We start from the raw sequence: 26,719 nt of genomic DNA, 5'->3' as shown, positions 1-26,719 counted from the left end.
GAGCAGTGGTAAGGGATTGGGACTATGCTAGTGGTCTACCACTAGGCGAAGCATACAAGATGTGCAGCTTAAAACATAAATGCGAGCATTTATTTAAGACTACACACACAAAAAAAAAAGGGCAAACCCATTGAAAATTTAGTCAAATTCCTCTTGTCTCCCCATGTTTGGACAAAATGTCAAACGTGGGCTGTTACTCTGGTCCAGGTTGGAATGTACAGCTAATTAAAGCATCAAATTGTCCAAAATGTTTATTTATTTAAAATGCACTAGATTAGAATAGTAATATGCTTCTCTCCTAGCTAGCGCAGCGCTGCAGACTTTATTTGCATAACGTATTGTGTGTTTTATGGAGAAACAGGTTAACCTTTAAATGTGTGGCTACTGAGGGGGGAATGGCGTCTCAGTTGTTGATTCTGGGGGGGTAGGTAGATTGTTACTGTACCTCACATCTTTTCATACACAGCTCTGCTCAGGACTCAGGCTAGCTCTCTGTGCTAAAATGCCATTGGCTTCATGAGGGGTGGGAAAGCAGACGTTGGAGGGTTTTCTTGCAATGCTTCTTGGGGAATAACATCATTGACCAGGTTAAAGTTAAACGGTACAGTTACTGGTAGGGCAAGGCAACTACCATTTTCTTCTTCTGAAACCTGTTAGTACCGTTTATCCTTGGGTCTCAGCCTCCACCAGCATGTAGTCCAAGTGTAGGTGTGGCAGGCTGCAGCGTTTATCTCCCGCCATGCATCAACCTCACCACGACCCCAGAATTTGCATGCCTCAAGCCTAACTATGGCTTAGCGAAGTGTGTGTATCGCTAACTGTTGGTGCTTCGTTCCATTGAAGTACTGGATGTGCAAATTCACCAGTCCAACGGTTCTACTCCCCCTCTGAGGCGTGCTTACCTATACCGGCGACCAACTACCGGTACATGAGTCAGTTGAGACTAGGGGGAATGACATCACTGTCAGTCAGGTGTTGTGTGACTAAGAGTGTTAGTGGGTTAGGCTTGTGACCCAGTCAGTTCCTTAAGCACCTTCTGTTCCTCTTTGCTTGCCTGGCTTGGCCCCGCTGGCTTTGTTCAGATGGTTATTTCTGGCATGTAAATGGTTGTATAGTGACTGAGTGACACACTTATTATCGTAAGGTGTCATCCATGCCAGGCCACTGTGGTCATCGTGGCTGACAGTCAGGCTGGTATAAACACTGAGGACGGCATCTGACCTGTGGCCATATGGCTGGGACGTCATGGGATTGTCTTTTTATGCTGATGCATAAAACAGGCACACTCTACGGGTTAAAATAAAGGTTAGCCAAATGTGCCACATTGATTTTAACCACTAACCCTAACCATGACATTACCCCTAAACCTAAGCCAAAATAATTCCTTATTAGCTGTTTATATGTCTTCACTTCTGGGTTGGTGACAATGGCGTGGCCAATGAAATTCGAGCAGAGGTGGGACGTTGGTAGGCCAATCAAAAAGCAGAATTATTCTAATCTTGGGTTGTACTCTATGGCGTGAGCCTGTTTCATTTCTTCCTCAGTCCAACCACCAGCACCCCCAGCCTCTCTTCAGGTCAGGAATGGTGATCTAGCTAGAAGATGGGTATGACAGTAACAGGTTAATGTTCTTCAGTCTTGTTCTTCAGTCTTGTTCAATATCTTCTATCATTGACCTAATACCATGCTGCCTATAGAAGGAAAAAGTCAGAACAAATACTTAACTTTTACATTTTTTAAATTATATTTATTTAACCTTTTATTTAACTAGGCAAGTCAGTTAAGAACAAATTATTATTTTCATTGACGGTTCAGGGGCAGAACGACAGATTTTTACCTAGTCAGCTTGGGGATTCGATCTTGCAACCTTTCGGTTACTAGTCCAACGCTCTAACCACTAGGCTACCTGCCAAGTGAAAGCAACCGGCCCGAATGAAGAAAATGACTGGGCCCCTCTGGACGAGATCAGCTCACAGAGAAGAGAATGGTGATTATAAGAGCCTCCCGTCTTTTATGTAGGTTTTAGGCTCAGAACTTAACTTCTCTAGGGTATGTGGGACGCTAGCGTCTCACCTCGTCAACAGCCAGTGAAACTGCAGGGCGCCAAATTCAAAACAACAGAAATCCCATTTAAATTCCTCAAACATACAAGTATTTTACATCATTTTAAAGATACACTTGTTGTAAATCCAGCCAAAGTGTCCGATTTCAAAAAGGTTTTACGACGAAAGCACACCAAACGATTATGTTAGGTCAGAGCCAAGTCACAGAAAAAGACAGCCATTTTTCCAGCCAAAGAGAGGAGTAACAAAAAGCAGAAATAGAGATAAAATGTATCACTAACCTTTGATGATCTTCATCAGATGACACTCATAGGACTTCATGTTACACAAAACATGTATGTTTTGTTCGGTAAAGTTCATATTTATATCCAAAAATCTGAGTTTTTGGGCGGCACGCTACTGGTCTCACTTGGCCAAAAGCCAGAGAAAATGCAGAGTGCCAAATTCAAATAAATTACTATAAAAATCAAACTTTCATTAAATCACACATGAAAGATACCAAATGAAAGCTACACTGGTTATGAATCCAGCCAACATGTCAGAATTCAAATAGGCTTTTCGGCGAAAGCAAACGATGCTATTATCTGAGGATAGCACCATAGTAAACAAAGAAAGAGAAGCATATTTCAACCCTGCAGGCGCGACACAAAACGCAGAAATAAAAATATAATTCATGCCTTACCTTTGACGAGCTTCTGTTGTTGGCACTCCAATATGTCCCATAAACATCACAAATGGTCCTTTTGTTCGATTAATTCCGTCGATATATATCCAAAATGTCCAACTTGTGAAACATAACTACAAAATATCTCAAAGGTTACCTGTAAACTTTGACAAAATATTTCAAACTACTTTTGTAATACAACTTTAGGTATTTTCTTACGTAAATAATCGATAAAATCGAAGACGGGATGATCTGTGTTCAATACAGGATTAAAACAAACTGTAGCTAGCTTTCTGGTCACGTGCCTCTAACAAACAGGACACTTCGAGTGACCCTCGTTCAAGATGGCCGTACTTCTTCATTACACAAAGGAATAACCTCAACCAATTTCTAAAGACTGTTGACATCCAGTGGAAGCGGTAGGAACTGCAAGAAGGTCCCTTAGAAATCTGGATTCCCAATGAAAATCCATTGAAAAGAGAGTGACCCCCCAAAAAATATATTCTGAATGCTTTGTCCTCGGGGTTTTGCCTGCTAAATAAGTTATGTTATACTCACAGACATGATTCAAACAGTTTTAGAAACTTCAGAGTGTTTCCTATCCAAATCTACTAATAATATGCATATCTTATCTTCTGGGGATGAGTAGCTGGCAGTTTAATTTGGGCATGCTTTTCATCCAAAATTCTGAATGCTGCCCCCTACCCTAGAGAAGTTAAGGCCTGGTAACCTTGTTTCATCCCGTTAGCTTCCAACGGGGTTGAAATGAAGCGTTTTTAATCTGTGGGGTGTGTGACCACTTGTCGTTTTGTTCTGTAAATCTTTAGAGTTCTTGCGAACAGCTGGAGGAATATCTGTGTGTGTGTACTGCTGTATTAGTAGTGTGGTGCCTCAGACTCTCTGTCTGTGTGCTCAGACCATAGGAGAGTAAGCAGGAGAGGTGTTTCTTGTTTTATTCCAGAGTCATGTAGCGGTCAGCTTGGAGTTCTAACCACTGCTGTTGTCAGTGTGGCAGCCGATATGGTGGGAAGAAAAGAGGCTAATTGAGAACATGGCATGGGTTTAACTTTCCTTTTGTTTACATTTAGCTCTTTAACTGATATGGATGGTTGCAGACACGCTCAGACAAATTACTATTTGGCCCACAAGACATATTTTCTTTTAAAAATCAACGGGTAATCGACTGTTAATAGACATTGTTTTTCTTAGCGGTTGCGTTAGTTTGTAAAGTGTTTCACCAACTCTTGCTTTAGGCCTGTGATAGTCAGGGGAACAGGGATGGAGACCGACATACTGGTATAAAAAGTGGTCTTAATGTTGTTCTTGCTCCTCTCTTCATACACTTTTGTGAAAGCAAAGAGTATTCTTTTTCCTTAGCACGTGTGCACACTCATTGGATTAGGCCTATTCAGTAGGTTTGCAAGTTATTTCTTAGGCTCGAAGTAGCCGTTCTAAGTACCCTAACGTCCATGTTTGATATACTCAAAGCCAACCATGAAGTCATGGGGTGTAAGTGACAGTGACGGCCGTCTAAGGGGGCCCCTGAGTGCGGGGGGCCCCTGAGTGAGTGTGTCAGTGTGTGCAGGGCTTTACAACAGAACAAAAGTCTGTGTAGATCCTAGGCCATGTGGCGGATTAAATTAGCAGGACTTGTTTATCGTCTGCCCCTAGCCCATCTGTTTGAGTCCACCGAGAGACACACACACACACACACACACACACACACACACACACACACACACACACACACACACACACACACACACACACACACAGACACACACACACAGACAGCACCTCAAAGGCCAAGAGTGTTCTGGCTTTCCTCTATGCAGATTAGCCATGTGCTAATTGCATTTATTTATTTTTAGGGGGAAAGGGGAAAGAAAGGATGAAGGAGGGAGGAGTTTCCTTAAAGCAATTGATTAGATGACTGGGCAGAGAGCAAGGGAGGGAGAGTGTGGAGTAGCGAGGGAGGGGGACAGTGTGGTGGAGAGGGGGACAGTGTGGTGGAGAGGGGGACAGTGTGGTGGAGAGGGGGACAGTGTGGTGGGGAGCGCCGGGGGACCGTGTGAGGAGCATCAGGGAGAGTGTGGGTAGCGGGAGGGACCGTGTGGGGGGGGGGGAAGAGTGTGGGTAGCGGGAGGGACCGTGTGTGGGGGGGGGGGCAACCAAATCATAAGAAAACAAAAAGGTAATTATTTACAATGTGTAAAGTAATTAACAGAAAAACTGAGCAAACTTGAATGCTATCTGGCCCTAAACAGAGAATACCTGATCACTGTGACTGACCCAAACTTAAGGAAAGCTCTCTACTATGTACAGACTCAGTGAGCATAGCCTTGCTATTGAGAAAGGCAGCTGTAGGCAGACCTGGCTCTCAAGAGAAGACAGGCTATGTTCACACTGCCCACAAAATGAGGTGGAAACTGAGCTGCACTTCCTAACCTCCTGCCAAATGTATGACCATATAAGAGACACATATTTCACTCAGATAACACAGACGCACAAAGAATTTGAAAACAAACCCAATTTTGATAAAACTCTATCTACTGGGGGAAATTCCACAGTGTGCCATCACAGCAGCAATTTTTGTGTTCTGTTGCCACAAGAAAAGAGCAACCAGTGAAGAACAAACATCTTTGTAAATACAAATCATATTTATGTTTTTATTTATTTTCCCATTTGTATTTTAACTATTTGCACATCGTTACAACACTGTATATAGCCATATGAATTTTGAAATGTCTTTATTCTTTTGGAACTTCTGTGAGTGTAATGTTTACTGTTCATTTTTGTCTACTTCTTGCTTTGGCAATATTAACATATGTTTCCCATGCCAATAAAGGCCTTGAATTGAAATTGAAATTCAGAGGGACCGTGTGGGGGAGAGAGAGGGAGAGAACCGTGTGGTGTAGAGAGAGAGAGAGAGAGAGGACCTTCTGGGGTAGAGAGAGGGAGGGAGAGAGAGAGGACCTTCTGGGGTAGAGAGAGGGAGAGAGAGAGGACCTTCTGGGGGAGAGAGAGGGAGGGAGAGAGGACCTTCTGGGGGAGAGAGGGGGAAGGAGAGAGGACCTTCTGGGGGAGAGAGAGGGAGAGAACCGTGTGGGGGAGAGAGAGAGGACCTTCTGGGGTAGAGAGAGGGAAAGAGAGAGGACCTTCTGGGAGAGAGAGAGAGAGGGAGAGAACCGTGTGGGGGAGAGAGAGAGGACCTTCTGGGGGAGAGAGAGGGAGAGAACCGTGTGGGGGAGAGAGAGAGAGAGAGGACCTTCTGGTGTAGAGAGAGGGAGAGAGAGAGGACCTTCTGGGGTAGAGAGAGGGAAAGAGAGAGGACCTTCTGGGGGAGAGAGAGGGAGGGAGAGAGGACCTTCTGGGGGAGAGAGAGGGAGAGAACCGTGTGGGGGAGAGAGAGAGAGAGAGAGGACCTTCTGGTGTAGAGAGAGGGAGAGAGAGAGGACCTTCTGGGGTAGAGAGAGGGAGAGAGAGAGGACCTTCTGGGGTAGAGAGAGGGAGGGAGAGAGGACCTTCTGGGGTAGAGAGAGGGAGAGAACCGTGTGGGGGAGAGAGAGAGAGAGAGAGAGGACCTTCTGGGGTAGAGAGAGGGAGGGAGAGAGTCTCTGACTGTCATAAACCGTTGAACGTCTCCAGCCGCTATCTTTTTACTGTCGTTCTCACCAGTCAGTTTAGAAGTGAACACACTTGCACATGAACTCAGAATGAAGGCTACACAACAGCAACAAACATGCCTCTGCAAACTCAGCTGACCTCACAATACCATATCACGATACTTAGGTGCCGACACCATGTATTGCGATTTGATGTTCCAAACATATTGCTCACCATATGTCTGCTGTAGAGAGACAAGGGAGCATGATAAAACAAGGTTTGATCAGTCAGGGAATGCTGAAAACATGTTGGCTCACTATTTAAAAAAAAGATGAAGAACAAGCTATAGGATGGAAAATAACACTGTTTTGGTTCAGGTAGCGCCAACTAGCGCTAGCTAATGCTAGGCCTACCTACAGTAGCACCATTCATTTTTTTGTGTGCAAATTAATAGTTTGAGACAAATATGAAAATTGTAGGATTTATTAACGGCTATTGTAAAATGAATCATGACGAAATAGGTAGAGGACATCAATTGATTTATGACGCGTTGAAATACCAACCTTCGTGTGTCTAATTCTATTCAAAGCAACGCGTTTCATTCAGTCACTAGACTGTTGCTCAGGTGTACAGTACTCCATATGTGAGTTAAGGAGCAGAATGCCATAACAATCCTTGACCTCCATCCAGGAGAATGAAAAGACAAGTATCTCTCTCGCACACGCCTCAAGGGGATCCCCGAGGGCCTCGGACTCAGAGACTGGGCAGTATGTGTGTGTGTGTGTGTCAGACATTTGAACAACTTCAACAATATAAGGAAATGCTTGCAAGTAAACCGATCAATGAAAGAATGGTATAGATGATGGTCAGTCACCTGACGGGGGTTGGATGACACTCCTGTGAGGATGGTTAACTAATGACTGTGATTTAGTTTTTACCTCATTTGAATGAATGAATGAAACCATTTTAATACGTCAAACTTGAAAGTGGTTGCAGACAGTATTTACTTTTTCTAGTCAGAGGACAGCTAGAGGGTCGTGTGGCTGGCTGCCTCTGCACATCCAGTCAGACTCCGAGAAAGACTGGGTTAAAAGTGCGGTCACAGGAGAATCGCTCCCTGTGGTGGGGTCCTGTAATGACCCTAGGGAGTATAGTAACACACATACTCTCTGTCTGTGAACCTGGGGTAGCCCTGGAGAGAGAGGCCTGCCCTGTGGGTGGCTGGGCTGGCTGGAGGTAAAATGTGGAGTGGATGAATGTGTTATCTCCTTATGCTGACCCAACCCCCCATGGGACCAGTTCCCTAGCCTCTCCCACATACCGCCAGTGTCATTCATACGGTGCCAAAACGGCATTATTAAAGCAGGACAAGAAGAGAGGAGAGGAGCCAGTCTCTGGCCCAGGTTCAAACGTCATACAGCTGGGACCTGTTACGTTTCAGGCACACTGCCCTCTCCCTCCTCTCTGGTCTGGGCTATAAATACATTATAGTTGTCTTCCTATAACCAGGGACTGAGGTTTGGTTTGGCAGGGGAAAACATGACGGATGAATAACCGTGGGAAGCAGTGAGAAGGCCTTGTGTCTGTGTTGCCCACCTGTCTTGGGGTCCAAGAGGCTCAAGGTGCTGCTGCCTGGTACTTCAAAGCATCCTCTCTCTGTACTAGTATCCTCTCTCTGATTGTATGCTGGCGGTCACCATCAGTGGCATTTACATGAAAAGAGACAGACTGGCTCAGATGTATAAGAAAACAACAGGTATTGAAGTCAAATCAAGTGTTATTTGTCACAAGCTTCGTAGACAACAGGTGTAGACTAAGAGTGCAATGCTCTCATATGGGTCCTTTCCTTTTCCAACAATGCAGATAAGAGTGGAGCAATACCAACTAGCCACCCTTAGCTCTCAGTAGTAGGGGAAACACTGCTGGTGGTATTCCACCAGTCCAGTCAAACTGACACTTCGAACACACCGACAGCGCCGTTGCATTTTGGTACACCAGAATTACATTCATTTCCAATGAATCACTGCGTTTGCCTTGCAGCATTGCGTTGCAGAGGCAGTTGCAGTACGTTCGTGGTGTGGTGCATTCGTTAGATTTATAGAAGGTAGGCGTCAAACTGTACGCGTAGACGGCTTGACAGAAATAGTAGCAGAAGGTGAATGTTGAACTTTCGTTGCACACATATCCAGATGATGCTGCATACTATTTTGCACTATGACGCTGTCGGTGTGTTCAACGCATTACTGAGGTGACTTTGTGTGTTTATGTGTGTGTGTGTGAGATGCTGCCCCAGCCATGTGGCTCCCCCCGCCACTCCACCCCAGGTACAGCCAAGGTCAGGCTCCTCTCCCATGATGTCTCTCTCCCCTCCAGTCCTCCAGCTGAGAGGTGGGCAGGCCTCCAGCCACCACAAACAGACGGACACTTCCATTTCCTCCAGATTATTTTCCTAGGAACTTTAACACTCCCCAACGTCAGAACGTAACTTTATCCTCCCGCTGGCATTCTGATCTCCTGGGCAGTCAAATGCTCCTGGCGGAGGGATGGAGGGAGGATAGACTGGGCTCATTCATTCATGGCCAAGTTTTTTTTTTGTGGGAAACTAATCCTGTTTTGTTAGCATTCTTTAGCTATACCCTCATAGGTTTCACTTTTCCCACCGGTGGCATGGCTTAGTTATGGGAATCTGGAGTGAGATCTCATGCAGTTTGTTTTTTATTTAATAAAAAAAAAATGTACTTAGCTTGTCTACAATTTATCACAATGTCACATTTTAATGAGTTCAGTTGGTTCAAATGATTTTATTCAGGAGTACAGTTATTGTAATGTTTGTTAAAGAGGGAAATAAACGTATGAATGTCTTAAGTTTGGTTTTTTACTAGCCCTCTCTCTCTCTCTCTCTCTCCAGCCCCCCAGCCCTATGGACCAGGCAGGGAAGATGCGAGGCCAGGGATACGGTGGAGTCAACCCCTACTCTCAGCAGCAAGGCCAGGGGCAGGGCCCTCCTCCTCCAGGGGCTCAACAGGGTGCCTCCTACCCAGGCCAGGGCTACGGACCCCCAGGGGCTCAGAGATACCCAATGGGCATGCAGGGACGCACCCCCGGCGGCATGGGTGGCATGCAATACGGACAACAGGTTGGTAACGTTTTTCTGTTGATCCTGCTCTCTTTCGCTCGCTCTCTTTCTCGATCATCATACCCTCTCAGTCATCACACTTCCATGCAGTCACCGCTTAAATGGGTCTGTTAGTTTGATAGACAGTCACACGCAGGCCTGTTGGGTGTTCTAAGCACCCTGTAGAGAAGACAAGTCCTGTCTCATTGTTACCTCTCACACAACCGCCACTTCAGGTGGGTTTGAATGCAGGTCTTTTCTGCAACTCCTCATGTTTTCTTTGAATCCTTGAGAGGGTAAGTGCCCTGCTAGACACCACACGGCTTTTGTTTTCATTTTTTCCCTCATTGTACTTGCTGGGCAAGGTCAGCTGCTCTTTCGAGTTACCAGAGAACAATACAACACCAATGTGCTGTGTTGTAAGTGTTTTTACGTACAGGAAAGCCTCGCAAGACCACCAAGTGCCATTTTAAAGGGCAGCTATTAAAAATACATGTTTTATGTTAACTGCCGAATTTGATTGTTTTTCTTAAATCAATTTATTGTATTTTGTTAATTACAGTTGAAGTCGGAAGTTTACATACACTTAGGTTGGAGTCATTAAAACTCGGTTTTTCAACCACTCCACAAATTTCTTGTTAACAAACTATAGTTTTGGCAAGTCGGTTAGGACATCTACTTTGTGCATGACACAATTAATTTTTCCAACAATTGTTTACAGACAGATTATTTCACTTAATTCACTGTATCAAAATTCCACTATGTTGACTGTGCCTTTTAAACAGCTTGGAAAATTCCAGAAAATGATGTCATGGCTTTAGAAGCTTCTGATAGGCTAGTTGACATCATTTGAGTCAATTGGAGGTGTACCTGTGGATGTATTTCAAGGCCTACCTTCAAACTCTGTGCGTCTTTACTTGACATCATGGGAAAATGAAAAGAAATCAGCGAAGACCTCAGAAAAACATTGTAGACCTCCACAAGTCTGGTTCATCCTTGGGAGCAATTTCCAAACGCCTGAAGGTACCACGTTCATCTGTACAAACAATAGTACACAAGTATAAACATCATGGGACCACGCAGCTGTCATACCGATCAGGAAGGAGACGCGTTCTGTCTCCTAGAGATGAATGTACTTTGGTGCGAAAAGTGCAAATCAATCCCAGAACAACAGCAAAGGACCTTGTGAAGATGCTGGAGGAAACCGGTACAAAAGTATCTATATCCAAAGTAAAACGAGTCCTATATCGACAGCAAGGAAGAAGCCACTGCTCCAAAACCGCCATTTAAAAAAGCCAGACTACGGTTTGCAACTGCACATGGGGATAAAGATTGTACTTTTTGAAGAAAAGTCCTCAGTTCTATTTTTGTTTCATCAGACCAGTTTAGCCATAATGACAATTATGTTTGGAGGAAAAAGGGGGAGGCTTGCAAGCCGAAGAACACCATCCCAACCGTGAGGCACAGGGGTGGCAGCATCATGTTGTGAGGGTGCTTTGCTGCAGGAGGGACTGGTGCACTTCACAAAATAGATGGCATCATGAGGGAGGAAAATTGTGTGGATATATTGAAGCAACATCTCAAGACATCAGTCAGGAAGTTAAAGCTTGGTCGCAAATGGGTCTTCCAAAATGGACAATGACCCCAAGCATACTTCACAAATCCTGACCTCAATCCTATAGAAAATGTGTGGGTAGAACTGAAAAAGCGTGTGCGAGCAAGGAGGCCTACAAACCTGACTCAGTTACACCAGCTCTGTCAGGAGGAATGGGCCAAAATTCACCCAACTTATTGTGTGAAGCTTGTGGAAGGCTACCTGAAACGTTTGACCTAAGTTAAACAATTTAAAGGCAATGCTACCAAATACTAATTGAGTGTATGTAAACTTCTGACCCACTGGGAATGTGATGAAAGAAATAAAAGCTGAAATAAATAATTCTCTCTACTATTATTCTGACATTTCACATTCTTAAAATAAAGTGTTGATCCTAACTGACCTAAGACAGGGACTTTTTTACTAGGATTTAATGTCAGGAATTGTGAAAAATTTAGTTTAAATGTATTTGGCTAAGGTGTATGTAAACTTCCTACTTCAACTGTATGTGTATACAGGGCTTCCTTGTAAAATATATCTTGGTCTCAATAGGACTAAAATAACCACGTCTTTATGTAGCCCAGGGGACTCAACCACCCCCCCCCCCACACCTTTTTTTTGGACACATATTTTGCGGTGGGCTGCATTAAATGGGTCCGTGGACCATGAGTTTGAGACCCCTGATATAGATTGTAAAGACTCTAAATCTGTGATTACATTGCTGTTTGTCCTCTCTAGATGGCCGGCTATGGGCAGCAGGGTCCAGGGGGCTACGGTCAGCAGAGCCAGGGCTACTACGGCCAGCATGGCCCCCCACCACACGCTGGTCAGCAGCAGTCCCCCTACCCCCAGCAGGTCCACCCCTCACAGGGTCAGCCCTCAGCCCAACACAGCCAGCCTGGGGCCCCCGGCCCCTATCCCCAGGGCCAAGGGCCTCCGCAGGTGGGTCCACCTCAGATCCAGCCGCCCTACAACCAGGGACCGCAGCAGCCGGGTCCCCAGCAGGGCCAAGCCGTGCCTCAGGGTCAGGGCCCCCAGCCCAGCTACCCTCAGCAGCAAGGACCCCAAGGGCAAGGGCAGCAGCCTCCACAGCAGCAGCTCCCCTCGCAGCAGCAAGGACCCCCCCAGCAGCAAGAAAGGGCGGCCCCTCCACAGGCCCAGCCACCCCCGGGCCATCAACAACCACCAGGCCACCAACCCTCTCCAGGCCACCAGCCACCCCCTAGCCATGGTGGGCAGCAGCCACCCACAGGCCATCAGCCCTCCCCGGGCCCCCAGGGCCACCACCCTTCTCCAGGTCACGGTGGACCCCCCCAGCAGCAGGGTCAGTCTCAGCAGGGCCAGCCCTCACCCTACTCCCAGACCCCACCCCTGCAGCAGTCGCCCTTCCAGCGGTTTCCACCTCCGCCGCAGGTAAAACTCCACCCACCCGTTAAACTAAGACCTAGGCATTAGCTTGGGGAGCTAACGTAAGTCGGCAGGACGATGTCGTTTTGATATGGAAAAAGGAAGTGTAGGTTCCTCAGTCTACAGACAGTCATCAGTTTTTTCCTCACCCTTTTCCCTCCCTCTCTCTTCAGGAGCTCTCCCAGGACTCGTTCAGCTCCCAGTCCAGTGCTCCCCCCTCCAACCAGCCCATGACTTCCACAAAGAGTGGAGCAGAGGACAGCATGCAGGGACGGCCTTCTAGCTTACCGGTGAGCCCTCCCAACACATTAACAGTCTGTCACTCAACACACACGTACATGCACACATTCTATCATTCTACCACTACAACAAACACTACCTCCCTGACTGTCAACTCAGCAGACCTCTTTCCCGGCACCTTATTTTAGCATATCCACCTCCTCCGGGCCAGCCCCCTCTTTTGGACTGGCTGCTGGCTGAGTTGACCTTGACTGTTCACATGGTAATAAGCTGGAACACAAACACACACACGTCACGGTCTTTATAGACTCTCTCCTGGGTTGACAGTTATTCTGACGTGAGCGTTCCCTTCACACTGCAGGGAGAAGCGGTGAATCAGGTTTCTGAGAGGAGAGGTAAGGAGAAAGGGCAGGTTGGTGGAGCTGTGGGACGAACAGAGGAGTCGAGTTGCGTAAAAGGCCACATTTACTGAAGCACAATTAACCTGTCTCAAGAAGCAGGTGAAAACATGTTCATGAGGTAAATAAAAGGTGATTTATATTTGATATTTTTCACTTTGAAATTGACCTTTTATTTCACCCCTAATTAATTAGCAAATGCTAATTCAAAGATACCGGATTATGAAAGGAAAGGGTTTTGAACTTTCACTACTTCTCTCTGTGTGAAAGAGCATAACACTCCAGTTGAAGTCAGTATCTGTGGTTGTTTATAGGTTGAGACAGAGAACACATTTGACCTCATTCAAGGCGGCAGGGATAGAAAGTGAAAAATGAGATTGTTAATGAGATATAATGAAAGTGAGGGAGGGGGAGTGATTGAGCAACACGCGCTAAGGATGTGTTTCCCTCTCTTATTTATCCTATTTATTTATCTCGGGACTCAGCCATTGGCCAAGGAGATTGTGTTTCCTGGGGATTCCCCCCATCGGCTGTGTGTGATTGGCTATGAGAGCCATTCATCTGGCAGAGGTCTGGACAAGCAGATTCCACATTGCCTGCCGCCCCCTCCTCCCCCTACCTTCCCCGTGGAGTGCACATGACAGAGTGTGCAGATTAGTCCCGCCAACTTTAGCCATGCTGCCTTTCAGCCAGCCAGCCACACACACACGCACACACACACACACACACACACGGCTGGCTGGCTGGCTAACACCTCAGCCAGAACAGTGGAGATAAAACACTGATCGCCTCAGCCATATCATAAAGCCAGTGTTGCCTTAGCCAATGCCAAATGATAGCCCAACCAGAACAGAGCACATTGGTGGTTTATAATTATGCAATGTCAGGTAGGTAGCTTTAGGATAGTTTAGGTCTACTGCCTTTTTAAAATGATACGTTTGAAAAACTTAATTGTTCACACAATGTGGAAATTTCCATTTGGTTTCACCATAACATTTCTGGTGCATTTATTTAACTTTAGCAAGGCCACACCTCCTCAGCCGTTGTACATGCAGACTGGTCTGTTTGATCCAGGTGCTGACAACCAGTGTTTCTGTCTGCTGCATATTCCTGTGGGAATTCACAAGACTAACTGACAGACGGTAGTCAAGCCCTGGTAGCACAACAACAACCAGCATGAGAAAATAGAAAAACAGCCAGGCAGCGAGGTTGAAACCAGATGGACGAGTTGAGCTGGTTCCTCGTTTGTTTTCAGCCAGGTTGCTAACGGAACTGCAAACACTCACTCACTCACTCACTCACTCCCTCTCACTCACTCACTCTCTCTCTCTCTCTCTCTCTCTCTCTCTCTCTCTCTCTCTCTCTCTCTCTCTCTCTCTCTCTCGCTCTCTCGCTCTGTGTTCAACATACTGTTATTCCACATACCGCACTCTTCTTATAATCATGTTTTTATTACACCGTGATATCAGATCTTCAACCAAAACCTAATATTAGATGAAGGGAACATTTGTGAACAAATAACACAATGTTGATTCTTATTTTATTTATTTAATAAACAAAGTTGTGCACCACCACCCAATGCCCCAGTGTGAAAAGTAATTGCCCCCTTACACCCAATAACTAGTTGGGACACCTTTAGCTGTCAATGACTCCAACCAAACGCTCCCTGTAGTTGTTGATCAGTCTCTCACATCGCTGTGGAGGAATTTTGGCCCACTCTTTCCATGCAGAACTGCTTTAACTCGGCAACATTTGTGGGTTTTCGAGCATGAAATGCTCGTTGCAGGTCCTGCCGCAACAGGTCTGGATTTTGACTAAGCCATTCCAAAACTTTTGTTTGCATTTCAGCCATTCTTATGTAGACTTATTTGTGTGTTTTGTATCATTGTCTTCACTTCAGCTCATACGGATGGCCTGACATTCTCTGATGCAGAGCAGAATTCATGGTTCTTTCAGTGATGGCAAGTCGTCCAGGCCCACAGGCAGCAAAGCATCCCCAAAACCATCACACAACCAACACCTTGCCTGACTGTTGGTATGAGTTCATTTCTGTGGAAGGCAGTTTTGGTTTTCACCAGACATAACGGGAACCATGTCGTCCAATAAGTTCCACTTTTGACTTCCAGGAGTCTTGACGATCATCCATGTGCTCCCAGGTGCTTTTTGGACTACATGGGTCCCGTCATGCATCAAGACAATGATCCAAAACACAAGCAAGTCTACATCTAAATGTCATAAAAGCAACAACATTTTAGTTTTGTAATGGCCTAGCCAAAGTCCTGACCTAAACCCAAGATGACCACGAGGTGAGGTCGTATGGGGACTCTTTCCAGGCCGTGAGGGAGAGGATTTGACCCTGCTTAGGTGGCTCTGACCCTGGGTCGGCTTGGCCTCGGGTTGGCTCCAGGCACAGAGTGTGTGTGTGTGTGTCTGTCTGTCACTGTGTGTCTGTCACTGTGTCGCTGTCTGTCTGTCTCTGTGTGTCTGTCTGTCACTGTGTCACTGTGTCTGTCTGTCTGTCTCTGTCTGTCTGTCTGTCTGTCTGTCTGTCTGTCTCTGTCTGTCTGTCTGTCTGTCACTCTGTCTGTCACTCTGTCTGTCACTCTGTCTGTCACTCTGTCTGTCACTCTGTCTGTCACTCTGTCTGTCACTCTGTCTGTCTGTCTGTCTGTCACTGTGTGTGTCTGTCTGTCACTCTCTGTGTGTGTCTGTCTATCACTCTCTGTGTGTGTCTGTCTATCACTCTCTGTGTGTGTCTATCACTCTGTGTGTGTGTGTGTGTGTCTGTCTATCACTCTCTGTGTGTGTCTATCACTCTGTGTGTGTGTGTGTCTGTCTATCACTCTCTGTGTGTGTGTCTGTCTGTCATAGGGGTGTGTAGAGGGGGAGGGTAGCGGTCTCAGTGTTGTCAATGTCAGGCAGTTCTTTCACTTTCCCTGGAAGTGACACTTCCTCTCCATGTCAGCCCTCTGTGGGAATGGGAAAGTCTCTTCCCCCCCTCTCTCTTTTTTTAATCTCCTCCTTGCCCTCTGAGAGTTTCTTTTGTACCCCTCTCCCAACGTGGGGCTAATCCCACTGACACTCCCACTGGTCTTGGTCTTTTGCCCCCGCTGCTAAGGATCCTAAGGACTCGGTGTGTGGGCACTGACTGACTGAAAGAGCTCTGGACTAGAGAGAGGAGCGAGAGAGGAGAAGGTCACATGTTGGTCACACACTCGCTCTCTGTTGTTTTTCCGCCCTCTCTCTTTTCATCCCTCCCTTCTGCTTTTCTCCTTTTCTCATTAACAAGCGTTCCATCTGAAGTAGTTGATTCAGAATTTATACGATTCAGGGTCTGTGTTGTCCAGCGTGTTTGTGTGCAAGAGGAAAGCCCAATTGGGCCCCACCCTTAGATTCCTTCACACAGGAACTTGTGGCTTGCATCACTGTTAGCGGACCACCCGCATCTCCCAAACAGCCCCCATGACCTACAGTGTATGTTCCAAGTTCTCTCTACTCCTCTGCAGCAGTACAGCTTGTTTGTGCGACACAGCTCTGGCGCATTCTGCCTAGCTAGGCCGGACCACTTTTTCTCTCTCACCCTACTCAGCCCCAACCTTTCTTTTGCCTTTTGTTGGTTTGGCCAATTTTAGAAATTTGAATAGTAGGCAATGTAACCAATCACAACCCTCCTTTTACATCATTGCAAATCCTGCAAATCACCAGCAGAATGTGAAAAAAATCGATTTTCACATTCACTCTGTTGGTAATGCAGACAAATCCGATCATAACTCTAAAGGTAGCAGAGAGCCTACTATGGAACTTCAATTAGCCTGTAGATTATATTATGTTCAACAAGATGTTGAAACATTTCCCCATTCAGAATGTCCATATTTTCAATAAATTAATATAAGATTTTTTAAATTGAAATCAAAATACTACTCTTATTACAAAGCAAGCCGTAAATGTAACCTTTTATTTAACTAGGCAGGTCACATAAGAACAAATTATTATTTTACAATGACGGCCAAACCCTCCCCTAACCCGGACGATGCTGGGCCAATTGTGCGCCGCCCTATGGGACTCCCGATCACGGCCGGTTGTGATACAGCCCGGGATCGAACCAGGGTCTGTAGTGACACCTCTAGCACTGAGATGGAGTGCCTTAGACCGCTGCGCCACTCAGGATTCCATATAAAGCTTCATATGACACAAATGTTTGCTTTGTAGCACCTACTCCATCAAAAATTGAGTCTTAAAGGAGGCCTGGGAAGGCCAAAATGTCATAAATATGCTAACGTAGATTTTTTCTAAATTATGCTTTTAGATACAAATGTCAACAATCCTTCCTCTAAAGGACCATTCTATAGATTAAATGTTGTGATAAACCCCCAAATCATGGTCTTTTTGTTGTCCTGGTTTTGTAAGGAATCACCCTCTGTCTCTGTGTGTGTAAATCAGCTTCGGCTCAGCCTTATTTTGCGAACCTCTCTCTCTGCTCTGCCTGTCGTTGCAGTATTCAGTGTCCTGGGCGTATTTCCTGTTGCTATTCTGGGGCCAGAGCTTCCTGTGCCCACGTGTCTTATTCAGATTCCTGGGTTGACTGCCTCTCGGTTTCTCTACTCTTTTTCTCTCACCCCCCCCCCCCCCCCCTGCTCCATCTCATTCTCTCTCCCGTACGTACATGGTTTTTAATTAATGTACTTGAGAAAATTCAATCTGCTGATAATGTATTGTTTGAATTTGCCTCAGTGAATTGTTTTGGAGCTGGCTAACCTAGCCTGCTTTTTGCTCTTGTGCACACATACGTGCACACTCTCTCTCACAAGCACGCCCCTCCCCCCTCCATTTCTGCTAGGCTGAGCTAGTTTTTCAGCACAAAGGCAGTGGCTGACTGCAGCACTGTCTATCCTCTCTGCTCTCTCTTTCTCTGTGGTGGTTGCTTGGACAGGGGGATTTAAGATGCACCAAAACAGCTCATTAAATTTTAAGTAATGCTCTTTTAGATTAAACCACCTTTTGTTGTTCTGCTCTGAGAAACGGTGGTTGGGTCAGCTTTGGCAGCGCCATCTAGTCTACTTTGGGTTGTTGCTGGGTGTCTGTCGTCGGTGGGAGGGGCGTTGCTCTGGAGAACAAGGCAGAGAAGCAAGCAGTCTGAATCAAATAAAATCACATTTTATTTGTCACATGCACCGAATACAACTGGTGTAGACTTTACCGTGAAATGCTTACTTACGAGCCCTTCCCAACGATGCAGTTTAAAAAAATTAAATGGTAACACATGGAATAAAATACACAAGAATGAAGCTATATACAGGGAATACCAGATTAGTGTTTAGTGGTAGGAGGTAGATATGTACATGAAAGCAGGGTAAAGTGAGTAGGCATCAGGATAGATAATAAGAGTAAAATAAAGAACAGAGTAGCAGCAGCATATGATGAGAATAAAAGTGTGTGTATGTATTTGCGTATGTAGTGAATGTGTGTGGGAGTGTGTAGGTAGATATGTATGTGTACCAGTTAAACAAATCCAAATATATTTTAGATTCTTCAAAGTAGCCACCCTTTGCCTTGACTGCTTTGCACAGTCTTTGCATTCTCTCAACCAGCTTCATGAGGAATGCTTTTCCAACAGTCTTGAAGGAGTTCCCACATATGCTGACCACTTGTTGGCTGCTTTTCCAACTCATCCCAAACCATCTCAATTGGGTTGAGGTTGGGGGATTGTGGAGGCCATGTCATCTGACGCAGCACTCATCACTCTCCTTCTTGGTCAAATAGCCCTTACACAGTCTGGAGGTGTGTTGGGTCATTGTCCTGTTGAAAAACAAATGATAGTCCCAGTAAGCGCAAACCAGATGAGATGGTGTATCGCTGCAGAATGCTGTGATAGCCATGCTGGTTAAGTGTGCCTTGAATTCTAAATAAAAACCAGACGGTGTCACCAGCAAAGCACCATCACACCACCTCCATGCTTCACGGTGGGAACCACACATGCGGAGATCATCCGTTCACCTACTCTGCGTCTCACGAAGACACGGCGCTGGAACCAAAAATCTCAAATTAGGACTCATCAGACCAAAGGACCGATTTCCACCGGTCTAATGTCCGTTGCTCATGTTTCTTGGCCCAAGCAAGTCTCTTCTTATTGGTGTCCTTTAGTAGTGGTTTCTTTGCAGTAATTCGACCATGAAGGCCTGGTTCACACAGTCTCTGAACAGGTGATGGTGAGACGTGTCTGTTACTTGAACACTGAAGCATTTTTTTTGGGCTCCAATCTGTGGTGCAGTTAACTTTAATGAACTTATTCTCTGCAGCAGAGGTATATCTGGGTCTTCCATTCCTTTGGCCTTCCATGAAATCCAGTTTCATCATACTGCTTGATGGTTTTTGCGACTGCACTTGAAGAAACTTTCAAAGTTCTTAATTTTCCGAATTGACTGTCCTTCATGTCTTAAAGTAATGATGGACTGTCGTTTCTCTTTGCTTATTTGAGCTGTTCTTGCCATAATATGGACTTGGTCTTTTACCAAATAAGGTTATCTTCTGTATACCACCCCTACCTTGTCACAATGCAACTTAATAGCTCAAACGCATTAAGCAGGAAAGAAATTCCACTTATTAACTTAAGGCACACCTGTTAGTTGAAATGCATTCCAGGTGACTGCCTCATGAAGCTGGTTGAAATAATGCCAAGAGTGTGCAAAGCTGTCATCAAGGCAAAGGGTGGCTACTATGAAGAATCTCAAATATAAAATATATTTTGATTTGTTTAACACTTTTTTTTGGTTACGGTGTTATTTCATAGTTTTGATGTCTTCACTACAATGTAGAAAATAGTAAAAAATAAAGGGAAACCATTGAGTGAGTAGGTGTATCCAAACTTTTGACTGGTAGTGTGTGTGTGTATATGTGTATATAAATGTGTGTGTGTGTATGTATAACACACACTACCGTTCAAACATTTGGCGTCACTTAGAAATGTCCTTGTTTTTGAAAGAACATTTAAAAAATGGTCAATTTTAAAATAACATCAATTTGATCAGAAATACAGTGTAGACATTGTTAATGTTGTAAATGACTATTGTAGCTTGAAACGGCAGATTTTTAAAAATAGAATATCAACATAGGCGTACAGAGGCCCATTATCAGCAACCATCACTCCTGTGTTCCAATGGCAGGTTGTTAGCTAATCCAAGTTTAGAATTTTAAAAGGCTAATTGATCATTAGGAAACCCTTTTGCAATTATGTTAGCACAGTTGAAATGTGTTAATAAATAAATAAAACTGTCCTTCTTTAGACTAGTTGAGTATCTGGAGCATCAGCATTTGTGGGTTTGATTACAGGCTCAAAATGGCCAGAAACAAAGAACTTACTTCAGAAACTCGCCAGTGTATTCTTGTTCTGAGAAATGAAGGCTATTCCATGCGAGCATTTGCCAAGAAACTGAAGATCTCGTACAACGCTGTGCACTACTCCCTTCACAGAACAGCGCAAACTGTCTCTAACTAGAACAGAATGAGTGGGAGGCCCCGGTGCACAACTGAGCAAGAGGACAAGTACATTAGTGTCTAGTTTGAGAAACGGACGCCTCCCAAGTCCTCAACTGGCAGTTTCATTAAATAGTACCCGCAAAACACCAGTCTCAACTTCAACAGTGAAGAGGCAACTCCGGGATGCTGGCCTGCAAAAAAAAAAAAAAAAACTACTGAATTAAGTATTCAGACCCTTTGCTATGAGACTTGAAATTGAGCTCAGGTGCATCCTATTTCCATTGATCATCCTTGATGTTTCTACAACTTGATGTTTACCTGTGGTAAAGTCAAATGATTGGAGGTGACCAAGAACTCGATGGTCACTCTGACAGAGCTCCTGAGTTCCTCTGTGGAGATGGTTGTCCTTCTGGAAGGTTCTCCCATCTCTGCAGCACTCCACCAATCAGGCCTTTATGGTAGAGTGGCCAGACGGAAGCCACTCCACAGTAAAAGGCACATGACAGACCGCTTGGAGTTTGCCAAAAGAAACCTTAAGACTCTGACTATGAGAAACAAGATTCTCTGTTCTGATGAAACCAAGATTGAACTCTTTGGCCTGGTTACCAAGCGTCATGCATGGAGGAAACCTTGCACCATTCCTACGGTGAAGCATGTTGATGGCAGCATCATGCTGTGGGGATGTTTTTCAGTGGCAGGGACTGGGAGACTAGTCAGGATTGAGGGAAAGATGAACGGTGCAAAGTACAGAGATCCTTGATGAAAACCTGTTCCAGAGCGCTCAGGACCTCAGACTGGGGCGAAGGCATCGTTACATGTCCTTGAGTGGGCTAGCTAGAGCCCAGACATCTTTGGAGAGACCTGAAAAAAGCTGTGCAGCGACGCTCCCCATCCAACCTGACCAAGCTTGAGAGGATCTGTCGAGAAGAATGGGAGAAACTCCTCCAAATACAGGTGTGCCAATCTTGTAGCGTCATACCGAAGACTCTAGGCTGTAATCGCTGCCAAAGGTGCTTCAACAAAGTGCTGAGTAAGAGGTCTGAATACGTATCTAAATGTAATATTTCAGTTTTTTTATTTTTATAAATGTGCTAACATTTCTTAACCTGTTTTTGCTTTGGTATTGTGTGGAGATTGTTGATGGGGGGGGGAAATGATTTAATCAATTTTAGAATAAGGCTGTAATGTAACAAAATATGTAAAAGTGAAGGGGTGTGAATCATTTCTGGATGCACTGTATAGTCTAGTGAGTTTATGTAGCGTCAGTGCAAATAATTTGGGTACCATTAATTGACTATTTAGCAATTTTATGGGTTCGGGTTAGAAGCTGTCTCGGCGCCTGTTGGTCCGAGAACTGATGCTCCGGTACCGTTTACCGTACGGCAGCAGAGTGAACAGTCTGTGGCTTAGGTGGCTGGAGTCTTTGGTAAGTTTTCGGGCCTTCCTCTGACACCGCCTGATATAGAGTTCCTGGATGGCAGGGAGCCCTGCCCCAGTGATGTACTGGGCTGTCCGCACCACCCTCTAGTGCTTTGCGGTCAAGGGCGGTGCAATTGCCATACCAAGCAGTGATGCAGCCAGTCAAGATGCTCAGCCCCTGGTATCAGACAGGCTGTGGTTCCTCCCTCCCAGCCCCCAGATCAGCCCCTGGTATCAGACAGGCTGTGGTTCCTCTCTCCCAGCCCCCAGACCAGCCCCTGGTATCAGACAGGCTGTGGTTCCTCCCTCCCAGAACGCAGATCAGCCCCTGGTATCAGACAGGCTGTTGTTCCTCCCTCCCAGCCCCCAGATCAGCCCCTGGTATCAGACAGGCTGATGTTCCTCCCTCCCAGCCCCCAGATCAGCCCCTGGTATCAGACAGGCTGTTGTTCCTCTCTCCCAGCCCCCAGATCAGCCCCTGGTATCAGACAGGCTGTTGTTCCTCCCTCCCAGCCCCCAGATCAGCCCCTGGTATCAGACAGGCTGTGGTTCCTCTCTCCCAGCCCCCAGATCAGCCCCTGGTATCAGACAGGCTGTGGTTCCTCTCTCCCAGCCCCCAGATCAGCCCCTGGTATCAGACAGGCTGTGGTTCCTCCCTCCTAGCATGCAGATCAGCCCCTGGTATCAGACAGGCTGTGGTTCCTCCCTCCCAGCATGCAGATCAGCCCCTGGTATCAGACAGGCTGTGATTCCTCCCTCCCAGCCCCCAGATCAGCCCCTGGTATCAGACAGGCTGTGATTCCTCCCTCCCAGCCCCCAGATCAGCCCCTGGTATCAGACAGGCTGTGATTCCTCCCTCCCAGCCCCCAGATCAGCCCCTGGTATCAGACAGGCTGTGATTCCTCCCTCCCAGCCCCCAGATCAGCCCCTGGTATCAGGCAGGCTAGGCAGACCCTGGTCCCTCCCTCCCAGCCCCTCCTATCCCAGCACCCCTCACCCAGGCCAGGGCAGCTGCCTGCCTCACTGGGGCATCTGTGCAGAGCTTTGGGATTCTCCTCTACCATTGTGATATGTACAAAAGCCCCCCCTCCCCACACACACAAACACCCTAGCCCCATTATTCACAGCAGTCAGACCCCCCCCCCCCCCTGCTCTGTATTACACACAGGCTGCTGCAGTGTGTGTTTCTACCAGTAGAGAACCTCAATGTTCAGGTGTTGAATGTTTACAAACCCATCTAGTCAGGTAGACTATTTTTTCATGACTAAACATGTGACCCATCCGTGCTCGTAAGCATAATCATCTAGAATTCTGAAAAGAACACCTGAGCAATATTGATTTAGTTTATTATGCCGTTAAAAAAACTGGATAGCAGTCTGTTACCTTTTTATACGATGTCCCCTTCCCACGTTGCCTCCTCTACCTTTTCCATTAATTACAATCCCCATATGGCTTTCTGTATTAAGTAGCAGGCTTATGTTGGTCTCGGGGGAGATGGGACTGGGAAGGGACTAGGTCTGTAGAGGGAACATACCTTTTAGATTAGGAGGGTTCAGAGTGGCGTGTGGTAGGGGAGAGAACAGCACGTAGGTTTGGGGTATACTGCCTTGTATTTGGCTCTGCTGCCCTACCTGCCGTCAGGGCAGAGACTAGCGGGTGGAATGGTTTTCATTTAAATGTATTTAGATGTAATCAATTATCCCCCACGCTCTTACATTGCTTGAATATTAGGATATTCTACGATAGTTTCGGTCTAAGACCGCAGTAATGCGTTGTAGTCGATTCTATAGCGCTGTGTGTATGGTTGGCTTTATGTTGTATAAGGTACCATTGGTGGTAGTGAGTTTCTCATGCTGCAGCCTTGTGTTTCTGAAACAGTAATGGCTGCTGTGCTGTATGAGGCTGGGGCCTGCCTCTTCTCCTCTCTCCTACTCCTCTCTCTCCCTCTCTTTCTCCACTGTGGGATGGGAGTGCCCCCTTATGGTGGAGCTCTGCCTAGCCAGCCCAGAGCTGGGGAGCTGGGGCTGTGGTTCTCCATCTCTACACCCACACTGGGTAACCCAGAGCACCCTAACCTACCCTGGACCTGCACGCAGGGGACATTCCTAACCCTCTACTCAGACCATGGAGGGTCATCTCCCCTCCCCCACTTCTCCTGTTCAACACCAGCCTAACGCTGGTGTCTGTATGTTCAGATGTTACGAGGGTCTATGGTGGAGCCACATACTCACAGAATGCAAAATGGCCCCCAACAACTACTGAACCAAAGGCAAATATGAAAATAGGTATTTGTTGTCATATTTAACCTATAAAATGGCTGCAGTGCAGTCGTCATTTGACTACCATGCATCTGAGTCCAGGTAGTGGATATGCACTGAAGCAGTGAGGAGAAAACACTGGAAGTGAAATCAGGTGAGATGTTGTTTTGATAGTGAAATGTGTGGTCTTTGGAAAAATAATTCCACCTCTTCTGAGAAGATCAGAGACGCACAGTACCATAGTAAGCAGGCATTACCCATAGTAACCGGAGGTAAAGTACGGTTTAGTGTTCAGTTAGTAGAGCAGCACTATAACTGATGGAACCATAATGCAAAGCTGGGAGGAAGAGGATGGCTTTGGTTTATTTGAGCTTCCTGTAACAATGACGCCACTTCTTTGTAGTAGCTGACTGCAGCGTGACCCCTACAGGCTCACAGGGAGGCCAGGGGGGAGGGGCGGTGTCTGCACTAATGTGTTAATGTGTCAACACACGTGGAGTACGGTTACCATGGCAGCTCCAGAGATGCAGCAAGCTTTTTTTTCTTCTTTCTCCCCCCCCTCACCCACCCCCCTCACCCATCCCCTCCCATCACCTCTCTGGAGAGGATGACAGAGCATATGTGCAGGCGTTCGTGTTCCTATGCCCTATCTACTGTCTCTGTGTGTGTATTATCCCCAAAGCCTGTTTGTCTGTGTGTTTCTGTGTGTACTGAGGTCTGAGAACAGAACCTAGCAGGCAGCGAGTGGATGAGCTAGGGTGAGCAAGCAAGCCAGAGGGAAATGGAGAGAGGGGGGCGTCATTGAGAGTGGGTGACTGTGAGCTGAACTCTTCCAGGACCACCAGCCCACTAGTCCCCAGATCATGTTGCACTGCTGGCCCTGACCCGGTCACAGCCTAGCCTCCAGATAGCAGCTAGGTTACTGACTGACTGGTGATGTCACAGCACACTCACACTAACCACTTTCTCTTTCCCCTACTTTCTGCTTCTCATGGGCTGTGTCTAAAATATACTACTTTTGAACTGGGCCCCATAGAGCTCTGGTCAAAAGTAGTGCACTAAATAAGGAATAACGTGCCATTTTGGACTGTAGTGTAGACTAATGTTCTGGAGTTTAGCCTGATTGATTCACTGAAGTAATCTGCAAATGGAATACATTAGACTGTAGAGTGGATGGGAACAGGAGACTGGAGCTGTATGGCTATGCTAGTGGCTGCTATAGAAACAACATGGACACTTACTATAAGACTATGAAAACTGGTTCAAATGAGTCTTCTAAGACTGGACCTTAGGAATTAATTATTTTATATATATTTTTACATTTTTTGTCTCTAGAATTTTAGATTTTTTTTACAAGTCCTTTTCTATTTTATTCTGGCTGTTTTCTTGTTTTAAAAGATGGAATCAAGCTCTATGGAAGTTCCCATGTTAGCTGGAAACACAAAATGGCTGCCACCGAGCAGAGGGAGAGATGGTGCTATAGAGGAGCTGCAGCACTGGCTTCCACTCTCTCTCTCACCCACGTTGCGCTAGCTTAGCCTTAGTACGTAACATATGTGGATTGTTGTCAGGGCTCGGATAGGGGTCTGTTTTCTATTTTTGGGTCATTTCTATTCAATAGTCTTTTCCCCCAGCCCCTCTGTACTGCACCATCCTCTCTCTACTCTCCCTCATTCTCCATCCCTCTCTCTGTCGCTCTATCTTTCTCTGTGATGAGTAGCCATCTGGTGAATGGCAGCAGTAGGTAGTGCTGCCACCCCCCTGTTTAAGCTCTCTCTCTCGCTCTCTCTCTCTCTCTCTCTCTGTGTCCAGGCAGCCAGCAGATCTGTGCAGTCAGCACAACTGAACAGAGCAGAGCCTGGCTCTCGCTCTCGCTCGCTCTCGCTGCTGCTGCTAATATCGAGTTGGGGAAAAAATCAATGACTGGCTGCAGAGTAGGAGAAGTATAGCTAGGCAGAGGCTCTGTGTGTGTGTACACAGCGCTGGCTGTATCCAGGGATCACAGCTGACAGTTTTGGTTGGGGGAGATTATTGGGGAATTTTAAAGAGGTTGTGTGCGCGTCGTGCACAATAACTGGTTATTCAGTTGTTCTCTCGCTAAGCTCCACACTGGTAGGACCATACCTCTTGTCACATTCAGTGTCTCCCTTCCCATTTTCCCAGGTACTTTTCTTGGTGTAGCCTAATTTCCTCTGGTAAAATGCAAGACGTTAGGAAATGTAGCATTCTTTCTATGTTAAACATTAGACATATGAAGGCCATGCATTGTTTTTGTGAGAAAGACCTTGCTGTTTCATTGTAAGATCATTGACTTGTGTGGCTGCTAGCCAAATAGCGTTGCACTTCTGTTGTCACATGATGGAAATGAAGCTAATGTTTGCTGAATGTGTTGCACTAATGTATTTTCTGTGAAGGAAAACTATAGTTGCACATCCCTGATCACTCTGAAGAAAATAAACACTGTTGACTTTCAATATAAAAC

The 26,719-nt window shown here is 46.1% G+C and overlaps 1 protein-coding gene across 2 annotated transcripts in view; it reads left to right on the top strand.

Moving 5' to 3' along the window:
• Positions 1–26,719, top strand: part of arid1ab (AT-rich interactive domain 1Ab) — a 53,571-nt gene that overhangs the window by 8,212 nt on the left and 18,640 nt on the right. For both annotated transcript variants that reach the window (XM_071373584.1, XM_071373583.1), the window contains exons 2-4: positions 9,242–9,469; positions 11,781–12,455; positions 12,623–12,739. In XM_071373584.1, the coding sequence (XP_071229685.1) occupies positions 9,242–9,469; positions 11,781–12,455; positions 12,623–12,739 (1,020 nt within the window). The remainder of the gene's footprint in view (positions 1–9,241; positions 9,470–11,780; positions 12,456–12,622; positions 12,740–26,719) is intronic.

The sequence above is a fragment of the Salvelinus alpinus genome, chromosome 29 (assembly GCF_045679555.1).
Source record: "Salvelinus alpinus chromosome 29, SLU_Salpinus.1, whole genome shotgun sequence".
Lineage (NCBI taxonomy): Eukaryota > Metazoa > Chordata > Actinopteri > Salmoniformes > Salmonidae > Salvelinus > Salvelinus alpinus.
Note: the sequence above shows the minus strand (reverse complement) of the source record. Positions and strands in the feature narration are given on the sequence as shown.